The sequence below is a fragment of the Melanaphis sacchari genome, unplaced genomic scaffold (assembly GCF_002803265.2).
Source record: "Melanaphis sacchari strain LSU unplaced genomic scaffold, SCAv2.0 Contig221_pilon_pilon, whole genome shotgun sequence".
Classification (NCBI taxonomy): Eukaryota; Metazoa; Arthropoda; class Insecta; order Hemiptera; family Aphididae; genus Melanaphis; species Melanaphis sacchari.
Genome location: NW_020271098.1, coordinates 1,599,885 through 1,626,883, shown reverse-complemented (window position 1 = coordinate 1,626,883; position 26,999 = coordinate 1,599,885). Strand labels below are relative to the sequence as shown.

The window sequence follows — 26,999 nt, the reverse complement described above, 5'->3', positions numbered from 1 at the left end:
GAAATTAAGTGCTAAATATATAGTTTAGATAATATTCTAGTGTAATATAATTTACAAATATATAAAAGTTCTAAATTTGTATTTATTGTCAAAATGTTTAAAAAAAATTGTAAAAAAATGTAAAAAAGTAGCACATATTTTATTTATAAAATTTATAAATACATTATACACTTTAAAAAATTTTATAATAACTGTTTTAAATGATTTATCATTACTAATATAAAGCAATTGAAAATTATTTTCTGTACAGACGTTCACATATATTTTTCAAGTAACAAGTTTAAATAAACATGATAAAATCTGATCTCGAAAAAAATCATTTAAAACATATTTTCTATATTTACAGTGATTTTTTAATCTTTATAGATCTTGCGTTGTAATCGAATCCATAAGACCATGCTCATTGCACTCGATATTAATGTCACTGCGATCATAAACGAATACGTCATGTAAAACTTTTTTGATGAGATGCATAGAGTTCTATCGCCTGCAAACAGATTACAATTTAGAGTTAATTTATTTTACACAAAAATATTATAAATGTCATAATATTAAGTGTGTTTGTTGATGTAAAATTGAGTGTAAACGTATATATTCATAAGTTATATTATGTTAAATCGATATTATATACTGCTAAAGTGTAATATGAAACTAGATACTAAAATATTATGTTATAATATTATAATAAAATAAAAACTAACGATATATCTGAACTGTATGTACAATTAAAACCGTAAACATACCTATAAAGTAAAGATTTTATTATTATTATATTATCGTTAGAAGAAAAAAATAATCTTAGGTAGGTAGCTTTAATGTAGTTAGATAGTTAGGATTGCATAATCAAATTATGATTTTTTTTTTATTTATTCTAAATCTATATTTAACAGTAAAGTGAGTATTAAAAAGGAAAAAAAATGTTTCATCAAAAGCGTATAGTAGTTTATATTAAATTAAAAATATATTTTAAAGAAGATGTAACACTTCAGAAAAAATAAAAAAATAACTTTCTTATGCTATCAACAACTATATAAGGTATGAATATGTTATTTATATATTATAATTTTAACTATACTATAAATAGAATAATGCTTGTATGTAATACTTATAGGTGTTTATGTGATACTTACGCATTCAAATTAAAAAATAAACATAATTAATTTTTAATATTAATTAGACGAGAATTAAAAATACCGATTAGGTACACGTTTCCTATTTTTTTTTCATTTATAAAAATTCACTACCATATAAGTCGTTATCTTCTTTATAGATTCGCGTAATATATTATTTCGTATTTTAATTATGTTTTAAGTGAAAGTTAATATTGTTGATTTTATAAATATAACACTTAACGCCTACTTTATAAACAAGATTGATGGTTATTCAATAAATACTACATATCATAAAATAAATACATTTTTAAGTAAAAAATAATGTTAAATAATATATTATTATACAAGTTTATTTACTGTTAAAAATTGATTTATTTGTGAATGTAGTTTCATATTTTAATTATCGTTCCATGGCTATATATCTGAATTTTTAAATGATTATTTGAAATCGTCTGGATCTTTTAAATTAGTGATTATGTGGATGGCCAAATAGTTAATTAATAACACAATACGAAATATTACGTCTTATAAATTATAGATTCTGCTTTCAACTTTGAACACAAGTGGTGCACTGGGGGGTATACGGAGGTATACGACGTATACCTAATACGCTATTTGTATCCATGGCGTATGGCTTATGACAAATTAATGATACGGGGGTATACGGCCGTATCTACTGTATATTCTGTATAGAAATTTTAAATAATATATCAAGTATCATATCATGGTTGTAGATAAGTATAATACATCAATAACCTTGCAACTACGATATCTCGATAGTTGATTGTTGATTGTATAACACTTTTTTTTTGTGGTATCACAATATTATTGTAATGTGTATAAAAAATTTACGTTTTAAATTTTTTGTTTAAAATGTAAACTATTTTTAGTATTAAAATATTAATTGATAAAATAATTTATTGTTTTTAATGTAGTATATTGTTAAGAAAAATAAAAGTTATAGTTGGAGCGGAGTGAGAAAAATTTGTTTGGACCCTATACCTGGATCTCTCCATTAAATATATTTACGTGAATAAGGCGTATACCTACACACGGTTTATTTTAGCAATACATCACTGAACACAGCATAACACTTCCTTGTATAGTAACAAAGGTTATTCCTCCTTGAAAGGTACTGGACGACGATGTTTAAGTTTGATTAGTTATTTGCTAAGTGATTTTATCAACTACCATAATGATTACTAGGTGATAGGTAAGTTAACATCATCACATATCAAGGCGTATGCATAGTTAAGTTAACAAATAGATTTTAAAAGTGTTTTAGAAGCCATTCATATATAAATATACATTATTATAATATAAATAATAAATGTTAAACCTTTCCAATGTACCTACATTATTTGTTAATGTCATATTGTATGAAAGTGTATTTCATGTTTTTTAGTTACAATAATAAAATTGTCGATCAACTATAGAACTTCATCAAAGAGTCGTTTTCGCTGCTATGATATACCAAATAATATCAAACGTTGCCGTTTGCGTTGTTATAATAATAACGGAAAGTTATTTTAATTAAAAAAAAAATAAAAAATAAAATACCAAATAAACGGTTTTGTTTCATTGCAACAGTTATTTTCTCAGTACTGTTGTCGACTATTTTTATCTGGGAGCGTAAAATTATGGTCATACATTATAATATCATCATAATATGATAAATGTATAATCTACTACGCTATGACAATGTAAAAGGACGACAAAGTTTTAATTATCGCACTTAACGACAGAATGATATCACACACTACCTGGAGGTGCCTATATAATACCGCTATTGTATTGTATTATGTTGTCGATATTATTATTATTAATAATATTATTGTTTTATACTATTATCATCATTATCATTATTGTCGTCGTCGTTTTGTTTTCAGTTATTACCCTTCGTGAATGCTTGAAGCGGATCGAATACGTCGGTGGCGGTCTGATTGAAATTGTCGGCTAGTAGGTCGTCGGGCGAGTATACGTGTACGCGGCCGACCAACATCATGGAATCCGCAATATCGTCGGACGTATTGATTGTCGAACCATTCGTCGCAATATTGTACACGTCTCGTCTTTTACGACCGGGATCGATTTTCTGTGGAACAATTATTATTGTTATTATTACTATATGCGCGTGATCGTGACCTGTGACATCCACGAGTGAAAGCCTAGCCAGGCAGCCAGCAGCCGATCGTGCTCACTGCAGCCGTGCAGTGTTTTGTTTATAAATAGACATTATTGTGTGTAAGAAAAATTATTTAATAAACTGTAAATAATAATAATAATAAAAAAAGAAATAAATATTTCGCGGGAGAACGGAGAAATTGGTGAAAAAAAAAATTAAAACAAAACATAACCAGCATAATATTATCTCTCGATTACCGGCGATTATTATTGTGCAGTGTATAATATTAAAATAACGACGTTTTGATTGATATGTTCTGCGTTTTACACGTGGGATCGTTTTCAATCTTTCGCGGAATCGCCAAAACAACCGGAACCAGTCTGGTGGACATCTGCACCGTCGGTATAATGAATATATATTATTATTATACATAGGTTATAATTATTAACGATGATATAATTATGTAAATTACAGTTTAAACAATCTGGTAGGTACCTTCTTTTCTATAATACTATGCAATTGCGCATATCACACCGCACGATATATAATTATAATGTATGCGTATGTCAGGTGAGCGTTTATCCGGCGGTTCTATACGTGAGCACAATACATAACATTATATTCCGATTTTTACACGCGGTTTCGTTAGATTTATTTTCTCCGGACGTTTCTATGACGGTTGTCGTGCGATAAACAATACCATATAACATTAAAATAGTGATTAACCTGCACCGAATAAATGCATATTCCAAACAATTCAATCCATGTATTTTGTTGAACGCGTAAAAATATCATAATAAATTTAAAAGTCATTTTAATCGTCGATTACCCAATATACTCAAAGCTGTCTACTAAGCGATTCGCGTTGGAAATATTGAGCTCAATAAATATTAACAGTTGTAGTGTTATTATAATTTGATGAATTACTTTCGCTACTTCAAAAAAATCGACAAGTATTATAATATTAATTATTGTTGAGTTTGTGCATTATTGAAAAATTATGATCATTGTATTACGTATTATACGCACTTGATTAGTTTCCGAACACGGCTGACAGTTGAATTTGCATAGTTCGACGTTGCACTCGATCAACAGGTCCATGACGTCCGGAAATTTGAATGCCTATAAAGTATTAATAATAATAGCATTCGACAAACTAAACATAACTTGCAAATTATATAGGTATCAATCATAGGATTCAATTAATATATCATCGATGTTAATATATAGTAACAGGGCGACGGTTGAAGCCAAAAATATTGTTTATAACTTTTAGCTAAATTGTGAACGCATGTTTTTTTAACGGTTAGGAATCGATAAAATAGAATTTAAATAATATAAAACATTTTATTTCTATGGGTGATTTTTTTTCATGAAAATTTACAATATTATATTATATGAGATATGTCCTATATACTATAATCATTATAATTAGTATAGAAGTGCATTACTAAAAAATTAAAATGTATTACAAATTATCATCCTAAATTAATAAAATTCTCCGGGCACTATTTTATTATTCTAGAAAATACCAAGAAACACCTGAAAGTTTTCGTGTTTATATACTATTCATAGTTATTCCCTTTCTAGGATATCAAATGAATACAATTAATAGTATATATTATTTAATAATTTAACATGGTACAATACAATTTATGTTTACTATATATTATAAAGGTACATACTTGGAAATAAGCGTAGGCTATCAACGATCCGGTAGCCGGGTTCGTTGTTGTTTGGAAGCTGCCGAAAAGTTTGGGTTTCGCGACGCACCCTTGGGCGTCGGTCAGTTGCAGTTGATTGCCTGACTCTGGGTTGTTATCACGGGCCACACATTCTCTAACTAAAACGTTAAATCCGGGGTCACCATCCACCGTCACAACCAACGTCATAGTCTCGCCAATTTTTACCAGACCATTAGCGATCGGGGCGAATGGTCCTTTGCCGGCCTGCAAAAACACGCGTTGTCGATAGTGTTAGTAAAGAAAAAGTTAAAATACAACACTTTCCTCAAAAAAAAAAAAAAAAATAAATAAATAAATAAATAATAAAATAAAATAAGGGTATTGGTAAACTATAGTAATATACTATAGTATTTTGTGCATATATTATAGTATTATAAGAATTTAGAAAAAAAATAATCATAAAAAAGTATATTGGTATAAAAAGTAATGGCTAAAAATAATAAAAAGCATTCAGAAAAAAAGTATACTGCAACTATATCTACTTAATATTCGAATCAAAACATTAAAAAAATAAATATAATAAAATAATAATAATCATTTTTATTATTATTTTAATACCTAATAAAACCGTTTGATAATAGTAATTAACAGTAACAGTTCCTATTTCATGTAAAGTCTGTTTTTAATGTCACGTATCATATTATGATATATACAAACCACTAGCTTATGTTTAATAAAATCTACATTAAGCAACTAATTTGTTAATTAATTTAACATTTATTAATGTTTTTAAGCTACCTATTTTACATTTTTTTTTATCGTTTTACTCATCACTGTTATAGGCAATTTTACTTTTTACATTACATAATATGACGATAATTTAAACAAAAGATTAAATAATTGTATTAATAAAAATATAAATAATATTTATTTTTGTAAGTAAAAGCATATACTTTTTATAATTGGTTTTTCTTAAGTATCTACTATATAAAAAAAAAATACTTTTTAAACAATACTTTCTATTATACTGTAGTGATAATTATTAACAAGTAGAATCCTACTTTGTTTTCAGATATATCATACATAATATAGATACCCATCGGGAAACTGTATTAAAAATATATTATGCAATTGTATTGTGAATTTCATAAATTTCATTGCACATCACTTTCACAACGAAAATCGAACATGATTTTTAAATATATTATTCAATTTAAATTTAAGATTGTGCTGTAGAAAATATATTATTAATGATTAGATTAGTTTTATTAAAACACGTAGGAGTTGAGTTTTTGATTGAAATGAACAAATTTAAAAATAATAATAAAAGCAACCATGATAAAGTTTGAATTAATAATTAAAATTTAACATAATATTAATGAACAAATGGTGGTTTGACATATAATTATTAGTATACGTCAATTTAAGTTAATGATTTTTTTTTCTCAAAAATTAATCACGTGTTAGATTTTTTAATGAATCTTCTTGTTTAAATTAAATTTTATTTTAATAATTTCATTGAGTTATAGAGAATAACCCAAAGAATTTTTAAGTTAATCATGTTATTATAAACATATTATTATCATGTTATTGATTTAATTATTTAATTCAAAAACATTTAGCTTCACACTTGCTCGTTTTGTAATTATCTAATGGAAAACACATTATTTATCTGAAAATATTACGTTTGGAAAACACAATAAATTGCTTGGCTTTCGTTAGCTATAGGCATTATATTATTTTTGTTATTGAAAAATATGATTAAAATAATAATATAATCGCTGTTACTTGGATATCCAGTCGGGCAGTTGCTGTATCTCCGCTGAATGTTACCACTTCCTGGTTCAACATACCAATATTCAACGCGATAGACAGAGCTTTGTTTAAATTACCTTCCCACAGACATCTGACACTACGTATGACATCCCAGACCTAAACGAATTGTCATGATCATGAGTGTATAACCACTTATATATATATAAGTGTACGAAAACACAACGACTGGGACTTACTTCTTGTATACCCGGTTCGTTTTGCACGACCAATACGTTTTCTAAGTATGACTGTTTACCCGAAGAGAATTCATCGACGAAACGTGTCCCGCAAGAGTTCAACATCACTCTGAAGGAATATTTCGTCTGGCCGGAATTCGGGTTCACATATCTGCACTCTGGTGAGTTGTAGAACCCCTGCGTGGAACAATAATTATGTATTTATCAGCAGAGACCAAGTATAATAATGACATGTTAAAGCGTTCTATATTTTATACTGGTGGGTAGACGGATTTACTAGGAATTTACATGCGCTGGACGACCCATCGAACGCTATGTACCTACGGACTCTATAGTCTATACATTACTCAATAAATAATAATTATTCTACCAGTACAGTAGCCAATGGCATGATAAGGTGATTTTCCGGAATGGTGTAAATTTGTATAATATAGAAAATGAAGAATGTTGTATTTTTGACAAAAAAATCTTAATTAATTGAAATATCGTTATAGATGATAAAAATATCAATACTAACTATTGAATGATATTATCAAGTTAGTAGCTACTAGTAGATAAACGTCTTAAAAAAAAAAATATTTATAAATTTTAAAATTTTAAATTTAAATTACTAAAGTACAATAATTTTTACTTATTATAAATTTAAAGAATACATATTTTTTATTATCTAGAGATACTCTGACACGTCATAGAAAGTTTCTAAATACGTCATTGTGTCAGTCATAAACTAAAAAATAAACTATGTGTTACTATTTGAGTGAGAAGCAAATATATAATGTCATCATAACAACTTATTAATCATTTTTATCAATTCATAATGATATTAATTTCTTACATTTTTAAAAGCTGGCTGGAAAAAAGAGCGCAGACTTTAATATCATTAGATCTCAAGGACGACTTAGGTCTTAGAGTATATTTCGAGAAAGAAAAGTTTTTTTGTCGGAATTAAATTGGATGATATCATTTTGACATACCTATAAAGAACAACTATACCAACCTTTGAGTAAATAATGCCATAGTACGGTTTGTTAAATTCGACATTGATGGTCATCATGTCTTTTGAACACTGCACGTTCATCTCGTGTATGTGTGGGGGGTGTATAATATCGTTGGTGTTGAATTGTAAGTTTTGTGGGTTTTCCAATTCTGGTTGCAACGATGGATTAATGACCTGAAAACTAGTCGGTACGTCCACGAAGCCCGGTGTTTGTGGTGAAGCGTCTGGTGACAATGAGGGTTGTATTTCAGAGCCAGCAATCGGTGCCTGAGGCTGTGGTGGCGTATCCTCTGAAGGTGGTACAGACTGACTGGGTTCGAGAGTCTGTCCAAAGAATGGGTTTATGGCTGCAGACGAAGTGGCGGTGGGCTGGTATTGGGATGAGGTTGTTGGTATGATGAACTCCGGTTTTGGTGACGGTTGCGGAGGTAGATAACCCCGGAAGTCCGATTGAGCAGGAGAGACTCCAAATGGACGAGGACGCTGTTCGATATTGTTCTGGCGAGCTAAAAACATAGTCAAATCGTTATCACAATGAAACTTCACTTAATTAGTATAGTATAGTTCAAAATATATTAACTTTTAAGTGTCGTATAAAATAATACATTAATACGGTCAAGTGAAAATCGAAAATCAATCAACGTATGATTTCAATATAATAATTATGTATACATCGAACGATAGTTCATTGTTTTATGAATTTAAATTTAAGATTCATTTAGACCATTGCAATACATAAGTCATAGGTATAAAGATTAGAGTTGGATAATTTAATACGATTTGTTCACATTCTTTACGTGTATATAATATATAATGCCAAAATGAGAGTCTATTTAATTATTTAGCATTATTCAGCCTATTAAAGTAATTCAATAGGTAACTTTTATGATATTACCCGAACGCTGGTTCTGTTGATTTTGGTATCTTGTTTGCAGCCATGTGAGTATATGGTCTACCGTTTGGTCCATAGGGTTTGGAGCTATTTGGGCTACTTTCGTGTGTATTTCTAAAATGTGGACAAGTCAAATTAAATATATTAATAATGGATAATACGTAAATTGCACTTTTCACTTTGTAGAGTATTCACCTCTTGCTTTTCTTATGTCATCGGTTTTGACAAATAGAGCTTGATCATATTTTACGCCCAATGCCTGAAAGACAATTACGTTATATTATAGTAATAATGTTAACTATTATTATTTTAAGTGGTGTCACTCAGTTTCTCTTACTGCATTATATATCTGCGCGATGATTAACAAGCTCGTCGCCCAATGACGGGTCATTGTGAGAGATCGATCTATAAAGATACATATATGTATGAATTAATGATCTTTATGCGTATTGGAAGTATACATATATAAAAATAGTTACCAATAATATAATATAAATCGAATTTTTCAGGAGGTTAGAGTGGGAACTCGAGTTACCGACGTTTTTATCTGAATTTGATGGATTATCTGTACTCCTTTCACCTGGTTTTTTTAAGAATTCGTTTTTTAAAGATTAATAGTAAAAAACAAAAAAAAAACGTGGTTCAATACTTTTCTTTAACGAAAAATATTTAAAACGAGACTAACGCCAATAATATATTTTATTATAATAGTAGCAGTAATAACAAGATTATTATTAGAAAATAAATTGGAATTTGGAAGAAAGAGAATGGGTTAAGAGCCCGTGGGAGCCGATGTATTGTAGACACTCAAGGAATAATAATAATAATTTCATGAATATTTACCATAAATACCACTGTGCGAGATTCTACGTTGTTAATTATAGATATGTATGAAAGTTTCTAAAGTATTAGATTTTTTTTTCACATCTAACAAAGAAAATGTAGGTACTTACAACAATTTTGGAATACATCCAAACAAAAAAAAACTTATGCAGGTAATTTAATTTCAACTATCGTTTATTAACTAACCACCTATTGTAAAATTAAAACCAGATTTGTCAGGTTTAAAATTTTACTTGCTTACCAACCGTTTTTTACAAGCTTATCAAGTTTCATTAAAATAATTAACTTCTACATAAAAAAAAAATATTTACTTGTGATAATTTATCGTGTATCGTATATAAATCTTTATTTTTGTTTAGTTTGTTGTTTAAAATACCAGAATCAATAATGTTTTTAAATATTTTAAATTAAATAATAGTTTTTTTTCTGGTTATTAAATCATGATCAAAAATATTTATATTTAATCTTATAAGTTTTAATTTTAGTATAATCAAAATATAGAGTATGAAAGCATTTTTTTTTTTTTGAATAAGAAAAAATTTTTAATGAGTTTATAGTTGAAAGTAATTTATTTCTTATTGGATACTACGGAGTTTATGCATATTACATATAGGTACTTCTTAATAAGTTATGTTTTGAAATATTGTAATTTTATTTAATACTACTTTTTATTATAATATACTATTCACTAAAGTCGATTGTTAGAGTATTGTTACTCGATAGAAAACATTTATATATTTATTATAGCTGACGAATAAATGAAGGTTTAACAAAAAAGTTTATGTACTACCTTATATAGTTTTATTTTTGTTTTTATAAAAGACTGATAAATTAAAAAAGTATTTGAAAACAAGTGATTAAATTTAAATTAGGTACTTTTTTAAATAAACGAGACTCATGATATCTATACGTTTTACATTTATATTATATCATCTTATTTTTAAATATTCAATAAGAATCGTTAAACATATTCGTAAATTACAACGCATAATTTATAAATTTATAAAAATATTATTTTCTTAAAATACCTAAATTAACTAATTATTTTTAATTTTAATTTCATTAGTTACGTTTTATTATGAATGAATTAAACTAAGATTGAGTCTAAAACTAAATAACTGTTGAATTTTATATTAAGTAATTATGTAAATTATTCAAAATATTTAATTAATAAAATTTTATATTTAATTATAAAATATTTGTATAAAAAAAAGTATATAATATTTATGATTGTGTTTAAAATACTAAATTAACTATTGTTTGAAATTATGTTTGCCCGAGTTTTGATAAAATATTTGTTTTAATTGGATTATATCAATTATTTAACTTCGCTTTATAATATTACTGCAAGAACCTTTAGAAATAAAAACTTATATATCCCGAGGAGATTATTATTATTTGATTATTTCACGACGGTTTTCGGTATAAAAATATTAGGTACATAGAAAGGAATGTTAAAAAGTCCTACGCGTGATTGTAGATCATTATCAGAAGGATACTCATTACATCGTTTATTTTTTTTATTAAGATGAGGAATATTTTTTGCATTTAGGATCATCATTGTAATGCGAATAACCACAGTTATTAGTAATGCTTTTTCTTTATCGTGAGGTCATTCATTAGCATTTCAACTTAATTTTATTCCTTCTAGGCTTATATTATGTACCTATACATTGTGGCTTGGTATTTCTCTTGGGAGATATCAATGCAAATTATACCAACAGAGTTATGCCGATAAAAAAAAACGCACATTATCTAACCTCTGTATGCTGTCAGTTTAGAAAAAAAAACCCTAAAAGTCCATTTTGTTCTCACGGTAATTTTACTAGTTTAATAAATGTGATATAGTTGCTCATGAGTGAATTTTACCTATGCTAATATTCGTTTTAAAGAATATTTTCAAAAATATAATAATAAAATTATAAATACATAATTTTTCAATTTTGTTCATTTTAAATACATATGCATATTGTTTATATATATATATATATATATGTTTAGATTATAAATATAAGGCAAAGACAGTATACACGAATATGATTTATTGAAATTTGTGAGTTGAGAAATAATATGTTCTAATATGAATAATATGATCTATTATACTTATATTATTATACATTTCGTTTAACTTATTTTCATAAAAATATTTAATTTAGTTTTTAATTTTTATCATTTTTATATTATTTTATCTTTAATAATATTATTTAGGTAGTTTAAGTAATTAGTAATTACATATTATTAATTTACTTTACAGTCATATATTTTTACATCGTTATAGTATCTCTAATAATATATGATAAATAATTATAGAATGCGTTTAATATTTATATTTTAAAATTAAATAAAAATACACTTGTATAATACGTCGAATATTATTATAAATATTACATAATAATAGGTAATAATATGATATATTTTTTATTTATAATAATTTTTAAATTGCTATTTAGCTTTTTTAATTTTCCAAAAGATTTTTTGTAAAATAATCACATACATTCATTTGGTATTCTAAATATGAGATCTTTATATGTTATTAGTGTGTATTGATATTATTAATTGTTTTATTTTATATTTAGAAAAACACCATGGAGACAAAGGAAATTTGCTGTCATAAAAATATATGATGGATTACAATACATTGATTATATTAAAATACCGCAAGAAAAAATATTTGAAATTAAGATAATAGTTTGTGTGTTGATAAATTTTTATAACCAATTTTACCATAAAGTATTGACTTATTAAATTAATTATTTTAATTTTGTTATTTTTTTGGGGCATTTATAATATAATAATTAATTATATTTAATAATGAATTATTATGACTGTATATTTTCAATTGATGTAGGTACATAAATTGCAAAAATAAAGGTTTTAAATATTTTACAAATATATTTTAATGAACAATTATAATTACTTTCATAAATTAAAATAAAAAAATTTAAAAATAATACATGTACATTTTAAAGCAGTTACTATAATAATTCATAGCACATGTTCAGGGATGAAAAAGATATTTGAAAAAAGTATCTCGACATTTTAAATCACAAGATATGTCAATGTTTACTTCTAGATAAAAGATATGAATAATTTCGAAAAGATACTAGCTAGATTTTATATTTATACTTCAAGGTAAATTTTTTTAAATAGTTATAATAGAAAGTAAAATTTTTAAAATTCAAAATACTTTAATGTAATTTATTTAACTTAGTACATATTTATAAATTATATTTATATATACTCTAATGTTTATCTATTGAGTATTGATTCAAGGATAATACACTTTATTTCTAGATGCATAATGGTACAGACTATATTACAATTGATGTCTGATGAAGAATACTCGTATTACGATTTCGAAAACCAATTTTGTTCATAAATCATCATAAAAGATTCTACCAGAGTCAAGAATAAATAAAACATTAGAAAATCTAAATAAAAAATTAACGTCACATAATTTCAGTCATAAAAGAATATTTTTGGCATCATAGCAAAAAATAATAAAACACATTGTCATAATTCAAAATTTTAAAATGTTTATTATCTTCATAGTTAAGTGTTTTAGATCTTTTTGGAGCTTATAGTTTGTCGTAAATATAAATAGTTATTTGTTATATTATTATAACAATGTAAGGAAGTTATACAAAATGTTTTAAGTTCTTTCGTTGACCCACAGTGTAACATTCATCATGTTTGATGAAATTTTAACGTTACCTATATATTTTACGAGGTACATTCTATTCACACGTATATTGTATACAATGATAATAATAATAACGTGTGTATACTTACTACAGTTGTAATAATTTATATGGTTGTAAATGTGTAATCGTAATGTATATGAATGTGATATAATTTACTCGTTATATCACTTGCATTTTCGTAGGATCACTATAATTTATAATTAAACAAGACACCATAATATACATATATTAAAATAGTATACCTACCTATTTTTCATTCGACTAATCCTGCCGCGTAACATAATGTATAATAACATAATAAACACTGCAAGAAAGGAGGGGTGAAAAACCGTGAGACTTATTTGCGTACGGTGTAAAGCCATTTAATTACTGGATGCTCTGGTTTATTGTTATTTAATAAACCTATTTTTAATTTCTCGTGTTTTTATCTTACGTTTTTCGTATTCGGAATATTTTCAGAACAACAATATAGCAATCAGACGTGTAACAAGTTATTTAACTGTGTCCGCGAGCGAGCGCGCGTGCACACACACCCACATACACATGCGCGTTGGCTGTAAAACGCGGAATTATTCGTAACTATATAATATGCCGAATATTATGCGCCACGACGTGACGAAATGTAAACTACCATTCGAGCTTAGAGTACCTACATCATGTATTTACTGAACAAATAAACGCGGGACTGATCTTGACCGAATAAATTAGCTTTATCGTGTGCATGCCTTTTGCGTTTTTTCCGTGAGAAATGAATCGAATGGCCAGAAAAAAAACCCAAAAGCGTTTCCTAATGTTTTTTTTTTTTTTATTGTATTATTTTTTTTACGTACCTTATACGTTCTTGTACAATGATTAAAAATGCTAGTGAATTAGAATAATATTTTTTCATTTCTCAAAATAACACGTGCCTCTATGCAATACAGTCTTGGGTTATAAATAATAATAACACTTACTTACGTAGCTACATAATAAACACTATGCGTGGAGTAGTAGCTACTTTTACAGATATTCTCATAATAAACCGTACCACGAAAATCGAGTGTCACATTCTCATTGAACAATAAATGTTAAAAAAAGTTTAAAGAGATTTTTGCTACTATAAAAATTCAAGAAAATTCAGAAGAATAAAATAAATATATGTTTATTTTCATTTAAACTATCCAATTATTTTTTACACAAAATCTTCGGATTCTCAAAAATAACTACTATAAAATTATTAGCATGCAAATATATTTCGTTTATCCGAATGAATTCTCAATAGTTTTAATATTCCCGAAGTTTAAGTTACCTTGAATTATTGATATTGTAGATATGGATTTATTTTGAGAGCCTTAAGTTCTTACATATACACATTTTTTTTTTTAATTAAGATTAAAGTTAAATTAAAATTCGATTCCATGGAAATATACATGTAAAATATAAAATTAATTTAATAGAAGTATTTATTTTGTAGTGTAGGTACTTCAAAATATTCAATATTGACAAACTATCACATTTAATTCAAACTTTAAAACATATTTTATATATTTATTGATTTGCAATGAAAAAGTCTAATGTATTATTACTTATTAGCATTGCCAGATTCAAAAGCAAACTGTATTTTTTTAAATGTTTCAAGACATTGCTTTTCAAGCATAAAACCCTTTTCACACATCAAAGAACTTCAAAACGAAACTTTATTTGCGTTTTATTTTAATACATATTTAGTAAGTTTTATAAAATCGGATTAAGTTCAATAAAAATGACTATATGCTATTCCAAAGAAAAAAAAAAATAATAATTAAATAGTTACTTGTTATTTATTTTATTTTATAATATTATTTTTAGATATTATCACGAATTATGTTTTTTTTAAATTTTTTATTGATACATTAATGTAGCAATGTATTACATGTTATTACAATTTAAATAATTATGTTTTTAACTTATCTATATCAGACAAAAACTTCAGTAGTAGCATAATGGTCTGATGTACATAATTAGATACGACATTTTATTTACAACTAGCATTAATCAATTGCAATAACACCCAAGTACGTAAATTTAATAATAATATATATACATTTTTGTTTAAAATCATGTAAAAAAATATTTAAGATTATCCATTTAAGTACCTAATATAATATTTTTAATGTTTTATAAATCATATTTTTTTGCATTTTTCTAGATGTACAAAATATTTGAACCTACGCCCTAGTTATTAGCTATTAGATTATATTTTAAAATACATTTTTGAGCTTAAATTGTAAAAAAAATAACCATATTAAAGTAATGTGTACTTCAAATACTTCAAAAAGTTTAAGCCTTATTTATATGTTATATTATATAAAAAAAAGCACATAGAATTAAATATGAAATAATTTTATTCACAAAAGTTTAATTAATTCATTTTTGTAATGTTGTTATTATATTATCATATTTTTAGTAAAAGTATATCATTATAAAATATTATCTATTTATTTTATGTAATAAGTCCAAAATTACATTTGCAATGATATGAGAATTTATTTTTAAATGTGTTTATGAACAATACTTAAAACTATTCGACTTGCGCATCACATCTACAATGTTTACTATAGTCTCGAAATTATAATTTAGTTTGTAGGTCATTTTAATAATAAAACCTAACACGTTTCATAATTTGGCTGTGAGAATTATACCAACATTTCCCCTGCAAGAATACATTTACACTGCAGCTAATATGAAATCCCTCTATTAAGAGACGTAATATTATTATATCTTTAATAAATATTATTATGTAAATTAATGAGATATTTTGGCAAGATGTGCGTGCATAATTATAGTACACTGTAGGAAAAATAAACAAAATAATTCTGTAAGTGCTTGTGTTATATCTGTAGAACACTAATGACCAATGCACTCGATATTAAATTTGATTTGTTTTGTCCCAGTTAGTCTACACTTTACAGAAATACCAAACCGTAAAATGATTTCCAAAATAAGAATTATCCTCAAAAAACTGTTACAACAATGATTTATTTGTAGGTTTAATATGTATGATATTATTATTTTATCTGAAAATTTTAATGATTGAATAGCTTGAAAATACGATGTATCGAAAAAAAAAATTAAATAAGTATAAGGATGCACATCTGTATCAATGCGATCGTATATTTAACTATGATTTTAAATTGAAATTTGATTTTATAATAATTAAAAAACAACACTACAATAATCAAATAATAATTTTATACTATAAAAGCTTATTCCTTGTACATTGATAGTATCGATTTGAAAAATAATAATAATTATTTATACACATACACAAATAAAAAAATTATTTTAACGTATCTTCAATCACGTTTAATAGAAAATTGTAACCAAACAAAAGTTCATCTACAATTTGTTTCATTTCAGACGATTTTTGCATATTATTATTTAAATAATACACCGATGAAATTATCCGTTTCTGTTATTATGCAAATATTATTAAAATTTAATCTCGCATGGAAAACACACAACTGCATATTCTCGTGTATATAGTACCTACATACATACTTAATAAATTATATAAATAAATTCACATTATACTGTTTTGCCGCATATGTACAATATACACATCGTATAGCGGCGCGTTTGTTTTGTTGCACGTGGGTAAGTAAAGCAAAGAAAAAAGTGAAAATGCATAAGTTACCTGACCCTCCCCTCCCCTTAAAAAGGTCATTCGTCGTCGTTCCGTGAAAGTGTCTTCACAGATTATCACGATCCGCCGGGACCAATTACGCCGTGATGATGGTTATTTCGTAACGTTTTGATTTCCGGCCGACCGACGACGGAAAAGAACTTCATACTCAAGTAGCTTTATATTATATTACGAGGTAAGTATAAAGGTATACGTTATAATATAATATTACATGCGGCTGTGATGTGTACATATTATAGTCATATTTATTCTTTTTGATTTGTCATCAACTCGGAGTATTTAATTTTCAGGTGATCGTGATCCGGCCATTTTTGTCAGATTTGCATACGAATAGATGAGCGATGAGCGACGCGTTTTTTAGAAAATTCGCCGACAATGTTTGCTTGCGGCAAACACGCGAAACCATCTAGGAGAACAGTAATCATTGCAGTACGCTCTATAAACTGTCTTACACATCGAGTAGTTTTATTAATACTATTATAATCATATAAGGATCATACAAAATCCATGAGTCTGCAGTGTTTTCAACGGTCAGGTCGCACACATATCAAGGTCAACGACGACTCGTAACTCGAAGACATGTGGATACAATATTATGTAGGACTACATACTCGACAATAATCGATTTACCGTCGTATCCATCTATATGCATAGCCTGCAGCAATGGCCGAGTATACTCGTAATACAGGAAAACCGATCGATCGATGATTCGACTATTAATTGTGACGCGGAATTAAACCCGATGATGATGGCACGGCAAGTCGTGCGCGGGCGCAGAATATCCCACGGCGATTTCGATGGGGTTATTTTTGTGTCATCGTTGATCCGTTCCTTTGAAACGCTTGTTGAACTTTTACGCCGACCTTTTGTCGGGGGGAAAGTCTCCTACAACTACTATTTCTACTACTACTACTACTACAACGCACGACTCGATGATAAGTGAGCGGCAATATGTTTCATGTGTTATGGGGCGCAACGTTATTATCATAGGAGATGTCAAAATTCTGCGATTTTCTCTCACCGATCGGTGTAAAATGTTCAGTCGTTGTTGTAAACTTGTTAACGATAATAATACCAAATATTAATGTTGTGTACCGTTCACATAATAACATAACAGTTTTATTATAATATTTGCAGTCTCCGTACGCAGAGAACAATAGAAAAAAAAAAAAACCGATAATCGAGAACGTTTCTATTCACGACGGTAAAAGCAAAAGAATATCAAAGTAGTAGATATAAACGTCAAAGTTCTTGCGTTTTAGAAGGCGTGTGACTTCTTAACGCAATTCGTAATACGCTTCGAGGTATGAACGTATTGTTATTATATCAATTTAACAAATATTCATATTTTGAGGTAACGAGCAATTTTTTTTTAATAAAATAATTGTTCATCATTTTTTTGTTATGTCTTAAAATTATCAAATAACTTACTCCCGTGAAAACAGAAATCATTTATAAGTACAATTCGTAACAAAAAAATTATAATTTAGTTATTAATATACATTAATAATTTATGTATTATTTTATAAGTATACAATTGATTGTATTATTGCACTAAAAAACAATAATGACTACAAAATTGTATACCGAGTATCAATCATTGGTCAGTTTATCAGAATCGTTTTTAATTAAATTGAGACGAAGTTAAATCATATTCTGTAGGAAAAGGTACAAAACAAACCTTTGATTTACAATTTATACGTCTTAAAAAAATATGAATAGATAATAAAATAAATAAAAATTCTGTGGAACGTTTTCCAGCATATTTTGTAAGTCTTTGTCAAAACAAAGTATTATAACTTATTATATTATACCTATAATCTTATTCAATTATAATTTGCAAGTGTATACGTTATGTGCAGTTAATCACTTTAATTATATACTTATATAACTTTGTATTTAATCAAAACTAAAAAAATAAATATTGTAAGAAGTAAAATGATAATATATAATTGGTTCAATTTTATAAATTTCTATGGGTTAAAAATAGATTAAATCCAAGCATTTTTTCCCTTTTTTACCAGTATTATTTATTTCTTATCTTTAATTAATTTTTATAGCAAACAATTTAAATAGATGAATACTATACATATATAAAAATAGGTATCCAAATTATTGGAAATCTCAATAATATATTTATTGAATTATAAAATACTATTTATTATTTTAGTTATTATTAATAACGAATAAATTAGCATATTAAACTTGAATTTTAAATAATATTATACTTTGTATAGTAAGTAGTAGCAATACTACTGTAAGCTGTGATTGAATTAATTTCATGGTGGATAAAACATACGTAATTATGATATATATAATTTAAAAATTATATTTTCCTGCTTTTAAATCAATAATAAAAATTATAGTCTGATAATTTTATTATCATGTTTTTGTTGTATACTTTTATTTCATAAAATTAGGTAATCTATGTTTTTTTTTTTTAATAGAAGGCAGGATTTATTGTTTTTTAGAGCTAAAAAAACATAAGCATAATTTTCTAAATTTATAGACATTATTTTTTTATTCAATCTTGATTGCTTTTTTTAAATTACAAAGACTCGTTATAGCTAGATAATGATAATAAATAATATTTATATAACTCTGTCTAACAGTAATGTTATTATTTAATGGTAAATAATTTTGAAATTACGTAAGTATTCATCTTCTTTAAATGTTCAATTGTGTATTAAGAATGCTGAATTGCATAAAAAACTATTCATTACAATTTAATGATCCAATGTTCAAGTGATCATTATTGATTCATTAAATTTTTAATAATTGATATTATGTAATCAAGCAAAAAATCAAAAACATTTAAATGTTCTAAAATTCAGAAATTCATTGAAAACTACTTTTAAAATCGTTCGAACATTTTTCTAAATATCTATACAGTTTATTAAATAACTTCATTAAAACTATGTATTAAGCAATTTTGTGTTAAAAATTGTAATCAATATTATTATAGAAAAAATGATTTATGTAAAACACTAAAGTTTAACTGGCTTGACTATTCTTACACTTATTAACTAAAAATCGATTGATAATAACCCTGAGCATTTAAGGCCTGTTAATAATTACATTGTCAGAATTTAGCATTATTTTGTTAAACTTAATATCTGTATCTTTTACTTAATGTACTGATGAATTTTATGAAGTTTGACTCAATTAAAATCTCATATTAAAAATTATACTTATATATATATAATGTTATAATTTAACAAGACTATTTAATTTCTCATATTATATTTTATTAAATAGAGGTTTGATATAATGGTGAATTTTAATTGAATTAAAATTTATTTCATCCTTGTTATTATTATTTAATTATTTAATAAAAAAAATTCAGTCAATCACATTTATGATTTTTTATCTGTAATATAATTAATAAATAAAAATTGTTGTTTTAAATTATTGGAAGAATTTAAAGTTTACATTTGGATTAAGAAATATAAAATAATGAATTTAGTATTTTTTCTTAATTTTGGTTGTGTAAATACAAAAAAATAAACAATATTTAGAAATTAGAACATTTAAATGAAAATCATAATTTTGTTTTATATTACATTTTAATAAATCAGTTTAATTTAGTAATCAGTAATTTTCAAAAAATTGAAAAATATTTATTATTGTACAGTAAAGTCCCGTTAATCCGGACTAGATGGGACCGGACTCTCTCCGGATTATCGAAAATCCGGATTAAACGAAATGACGTTTTTTTTTAACTTACTAATTAATAAACACTATAAATAATAACACAATAAATATGCTGTCAAAAAACACCTCATGTTTATACGAATTCAAAATTTATTGATTTACAATTTTACATTAGATAACATTATTATTTTTATTTGTATTAAGACTTGAAAAACTCCGTGATATTTTTTTGTTTTAAAAATATCACAAATCACAATATATAATCGAAACGATAATATCTTAATTATGGGTATTCCCAATTATATATATATTATACATGAGTACTAAATACGAAACATACATTGTCCGGATTATCCGGATGTCCGGATTAGCGATGACCGGATTAGCGGGACTCTACTGTATTAGAAAAAAATTGAATTATATCACTGTTTTTAATTATAATGTGATAATAGTAAATTATAGTAGGTATTAACAGCTGTATTTTGAGTGGAATTAAGTTTATCCAAAAATGATTAATTATTTTATTTTGTTTATACATTTCGTTGATTTTTTAAATCATTTCTAGAATTTTAAACAATAATGTTGCATTTTTACAATATTTATTTTAAATAATATTGGGCTGATATGTATCAACGAATTTTTTTTTTTGTTTTTGACGACTACCAAAAAATAAATATAAATATTTTGGTATTTTAAAGTTTAAGTATCTAAATCTGTCAGTTCTAAAGGGTGAATTTTATTTTAAGGTATAATGCTTAAATTTAAAATGTTAGACGAGGCTAAAGAAAAAATATTTAAATAAATTACAATATAAATATTATACGTATAATATTTTATAGATTATTCATTTTTTCAGAATATTATAAGAGATTAAAATAAAAATAAGTGGTATTGAAGGGAATATTGGCAAATTTTTGTGTTTAATAATGTATAAGAATATGTGTTACATTTTTTATTTTCAAAAATATTTAATATTTATAAAAATAGTTTAATTCAAACCTACTATTATAGTTTTTGTTTATAAGTAAAGTAAATATTTTCTAAGTATATAAATTCTACGATGCAATCTAAGTTGTTAAGAAATGTATTATAGATGCTTTGCTCTGGATGAACTTAATATAATATAAAACATCGAATTTGTATCTTAAACACCTATAGATGGGTGAAATATTTTTTGACTGACTAGGAATGTATAGCACGTTATGACCAAGAAATAATTTTAGTTATATTGCATTTGAGTAAAAAAAATAATCCCTTTAATACAACTATTTTGATATAACATCGAACATTTAAAATTTAGAGAATTTTTACTTAAGTAATAATATGTATATACCTTGTATTTATATGGTTCTCAAAATACGTATTTGGTCGAGTATGGTATTCAAAATCTAAGTTCGAAGTGACATGGTGGTTTATTTAAAATATTCAGTCAACAAATAATTTTTTTTTAAATATCTTGTTTCTCGTATAATACACGGCTTTAATGAAAACATCAATTGATTTTTTTTTTTTAATTTTTTACTTACCTTATTTTAGAAACTGTTAGAAGCAACTGTAATTCTGATGAGCACAAACACTATTTAAAAAATGTTAAATAAACTTAAAAATAAGTCATTAAACACAATATTATTGTTGAAAAACAATGTTCTCCTTTGCATTCACCTTCACAATTGGTAGGATCCAATTCGCAGACGTCTGTTTTTATATAGCCATCTCTTAAGAGATGTTATTATGGAGTGGTATAAGGACTTTCATTTTTCAAGTATTTCTCTATATAATATATGAAAAGCAAATAGTTGTTAAACCTTTTATCCATTGTCATTGCTAGGTATAGTAAGTATATTGCGTAGGTTTTACAACCAGTTAAATAAATAATAATACATAACAATAATTAACATTTTTTTTAAATGTAATGTTAATGTTAATAATTTATAATGAACAATAAATTTGTATGAACAGGGAAAAACAACGTACAATCGCGATTCATCGTCAGATTTCAAGTAAAATCGTACAGGTTTCATCAAATCCCAATACAGCATATTATTATTCGAAACACTATCGATTATCACAAAAAAGAAATATATTTATGAGTGTTTATTTTATAAAAATGTACGTATCAAATAATTATGATTTTAATGAGTAGGTATACTAGGTATAACAAGAATAAAATATAATAAAAAATCTAAACCATTATTTTATAGGCAAAATTAAGAAGAAAAAAACAATTAATCAAAAAATTATACTCAGTTATATCATAATATAAGTACACTAAGTGTAAGCAATTTAACATAAATATTAAATTCTATAAACATCAGTTAACTTCGACTTCATGAATCATGGGTGTATCTTCATAAATTATTATACAACAATTTTAACATAATTTTTATAATTTTTATTTCATTTAAATTATACTTCGTTGACATTTAAATTAATTAAAAAAATAAATAAATGCATTAAAAAATGTAACGTTGAATTCAAAATGTATTCATATGAATTGAAAAAATAAACATGTAACTGAAAATTATATGAAAACAACTATACAAATATCAAAAGTGCAGACAAATATGCCTCGTTTAGAATAATGGATTTTGAAAAATGACTGAAAAAGTATATTAATTAAATTAATACCATCGCTGTCTTAAAAAGCACCAATTTATCTATATTTTATTAAGGGAGTCTATTTAAAATTATTATTATTGGAGGGAATTGCCTTTTCTTCGTTATGTTTTTATTATTTTGATTATTTTCCACGACTATTTTCCAATGAATTCTTCACTTCCTAATTTTTAGTCATTTATGTGGAAAATATATTTTAATTTTGATGCCCAAGTTTTTACGATATCAAATACATCAGAATGTAATATGTATAATGTATATAATAAACTATCTATTGTTATTATCTATTTAAATATATATTTTTTTAATTTGTTGTAATTCTGTCTAATAATTGTCAATTGAACGATGTTATTATCGGCGTAATTACAAATTTTATGGTATATTCGGTGCATCAAATTTTGAAGAAAATGGTTTATAATAATAGTTTATTTAATTATATCCTAAATTTATTTTTACACATTAAAAAAATATAGCTGCACGTATTCACATTTAAACTTCCCTCCTTAAATATTTCTTTATTTTTTATATGTGTACATTAAAATAATCTAGATTAAACCATACATATAATATATATTATATACCTTTGGAAATTAAATTATGAAATTCTATGTTGCAATGAAACTTTATAAATAAAATTAGGTGACTGTGAGAAACTAGAGTTTGAAAAGATTATCCAATAGGAATAAACATTATAGTAATAAAATGAAAGTTATACGAATGGACCAATTTTACCTTATAAAATTAATTATTATACAATTATAATATTATTGCATATAATTTAAAAAAAAATTGTTTTCACTTCAGCTCATAATTCCATTCTATAGGTCAAAGTAACAATATTTTTTTAATATGATGGGTACACGTCTAATGCATAGATCACGGGATGTATTATATTCTTTAAATACTTGTAATATACGATACATTTTCTATATCTATTGAATAATATGCAGGAAATAAAAATAAATTTTATACATGGACATTATTGGTTTGGGTATGAAAAGCAAGTCATCATTATTAAAATATTGCCGGGAATTCGCTTCTATGTATAATTTCAACTTTTTGAGTGTACCGGTGTTTTTGTATGATGAAAAATTAATTTTTTGTCAAAAATATTGTATATAACTGAAATGAAAATATATAAGATAATATCGACGTACCATAGAATGGTGTGTATAAGTTAGTGGTATAAATAACTTTAACTTATTTTAAATATTATGAAAATGTCATTGTGTATATAAAGTCATAATATATATTATAAAGATTCCTTGATAGTGAAAAATGTTTAGTATTTATATTCTACGGTTAATATTATTTAGTTACTGCAAAAATATTAAAACCAATCAAGGAAAATATTTGAATTTGAATATCCATTTTTTTTTAATAATCTGAATTTGAATTCAGCTATCATAAAATTAATCAAGAAACAATGTGTTAATGAATTAAATTTTTTATTTAAACTTCTAAATGAATAACTTAAGAGAAATCTTGTATTACATTTTCGAGCTTTTTAAAAATTAGGTAATACAAATATTTGGTGAAAAAGTCTATAGCATTTATTATTTATGGTTATTCATTTTTGAATTACAAAAAAAAAATAATAACAAAATACATTTTGTTGAAATTGGTATGGTGTATTTCATTTTGAAGACAATAATTTTGAAAAATTTCTGAGAATATTTTACTTTTTATCCCACAAAATAAAAATTAGATTCAAATTTCAACTAAAAATCATCTTCAAAGTTTAATATGAAAGTATTTAGTATATTTACTGCTCTAAAAAGTTATAAACACAATCATTATGTAACCAATATATTCATCTCTTCGATCGAAGTCTAAAATATTTGTATGTATTTATATACAAACTACAATATGGTTATATGAATATCATCGGGAAGTCATTTTTATTTTAGCGTCAAACTACTATGAGTACTTGTATAAAATGTACCAGCTAGGTATTGTACAATATTATAAATATATATTTATATATCTTAATAGTTTTATTCTATTAAGTTCTTGAACTTAAAAAGTCTTAAAAAAGTTGGTTAGCATTACTTTAATATTGTTTCAAAAATTGCAATTTTATGAAAAAATAAAAAAATAAAACTTAATTAAATTAGTTGTATGTATTAAGTTTTTTGTTTGAGTACTTTAAAAATGTTCAATAAAACTATGATTTACACGATACATTTTAAAGGAATAAGTATTGACTGTTGTAGCTTAAATCAGTATTACGGAATAGGTAACTGAAATTCCAAACCATTAAAAAGTAGATTAAAATGTTTTATATTATTTTTGGGGATCACACGGTATTACTTTGTATGTTAAATATTTGATATAAATTGCGGTACCTACCAGCATGTTGAATTTTTTTAAATAAAACTTACGTAATTAAAAATGTATTAAGTGCTTTTTAATAGTTGCTCTGTATTTAGCTTATTTCAGGTTACGAGTGTATTAATATTAATGATAGTTCCTAGCTTCTAATTGTTTTTTTTTACTTTTTATGTTATTGAATGTTCACCTAGAATATTCGTGCATTTCGTAATAAATTTTACACTATTATACAATTATTATTATACTCAGTAGGTATATGTATGAAAATTTTTAAGAATTTAAATTTTATCTGAACATTTTTATCAAATTTCTTCTAAGAAGAAATATTTTGTTTTTCAAAATGTATCTATATAAGATCATAAAAACAAATAAAATTTAAAAAAAAAATTATACATTTTATAAAATATGTTATTTAAAAAAAATTAATTTAGACTTAGTATCTATAAATTGTATATGTTAAATATTATAGTATTGTATATTACTTGGAAACTTCAAACTAATAGTGAAATATGATAAATGTATTGAATAAAATTAAATAAAAATATAATATATTAATAAATAACTGTAATAATTATGATAATAATAACAATTAGTGTACGAGTATTTTGTACCATTGAGTTGACGAATTGAATGGATGTATTTACTATTTACAAAATTTAAATATTAAATAGAAAGCAATTGTTATAGCATTTGAAGTATGATTTTAGAGGATAACTAAAGATCGTTAAGCGGGTTTTCTTAGAATTACTGTCACTTCAAAAAAAAAAAAAAAATGTAAAATTTATTTGAATTGTGTAATAAATGTACAAACATTTTACGAGTATTACATTAAAGAAGTTTTTAAACTTAAAAAAAGCGTTTTTGTTTTTTTTTTTTAAATGCTTATGTCTAAATTGTTTAATATTTATATCTTTGTAGAGACATCCTTAATCTAATTGAAATTACATTTAACAATAGTTTTTCAAATCTATAAAATAAAATAAAATAACAAAAATTATTTTTTTATTTTCATTTGCAAATAAAATGTTTCTTTTTAATACGCATTTACATTATTTAAGTAAATATGAAAACTTTTATTTAAATTGAGTCAATAAATAAAATATTGTTATGATGAATAGCAATGAATCACCAAAATTTATTATTTAGCTTTCGTTTTTACCAAATTTACTTTATACAAGTGGAAACAGAATAGTTTTCTAACTTTGTCTAAACCATTTACCGCTGAGATCTCTTAATTAATTTAACGTATATTGGAAAAATTATAAGTACGTATTTAGGGGCTCAATAGAGAGCCAAGTATCGTTCAGTAAACAACCAAACATAGTTTACTTAATACAGTTTTATAAATAAAATTGAATCAT

The 26,999-nt window shown here is 25.1% G+C and overlaps 1 protein-coding gene across 2 annotated transcripts; it reads right to left on the bottom strand.

Moving 5' to 3' along the window:
* Nucleotides 1-288: 288 nt before the first annotated feature.
* LOC112594132 lies at nucleotides 289-22,345 on the bottom strand. 2 transcript variants are annotated; one of them, XM_025338777.1, is made up of 12 exons: nucleotides 22,215-22,345; nucleotides 9,303-9,403; nucleotides 9,161-9,228; nucleotides 9,019-9,082; nucleotides 8,827-8,937; nucleotides 7,932-8,437; nucleotides 6,935-7,111; nucleotides 6,711-6,854; nucleotides 4,923-5,186; nucleotides 4,267-4,359; nucleotides 3,009-3,207; nucleotides 289-487 (listed from the first exon to the last, which is right to left on the bottom strand). In XM_025338777.1, exons 3-12 carry the CDS (start codon nucleotides 9,212-9,214, stop codon nucleotides 354-356), a joined length of 1,746 nt encoding a protein of 581 aa, XP_025194562.1. In that variant the 5' UTR covers nucleotides 9,215-9,228; nucleotides 9,303-9,403; nucleotides 22,215-22,345; the 3' UTR covers nucleotides 289-353. The 2 variants fall into 2 exon arrangements, with proteins under 2 accessions (XP_025194562.1, XP_025194563.1); XM_025338778.1 differs by lacking the exon at nucleotides 9,303-9,403.
* Nucleotides 22,346-26,999: the final 4,654 nt, after the last annotated feature.

Excerpts from the sequence above, each read along its gene's own strand:
- LOC112594132 (XM_025338777.1), bottom strand. The coding sequence starts at position 9,214 with ATGACCCGTCATTGGGCGACGAGCTTGTTAATCATCGCGCAGATATAT. Across the intron at positions 7,112-7,931 it reads ATGGCATTATTTACTCAAAG|GGGTTCTACAACTCACCAGA; the intron begins GTTGGTATAGTT and ends TGTTCCACGCAG. Across the intron at positions 488-3,008 it reads GCTTCAAGCATTCACGAAGG|GCGATAGAACTCTATGCATC; the intron begins GTAATAACTGAA and ends ATCTGTTTGCAG.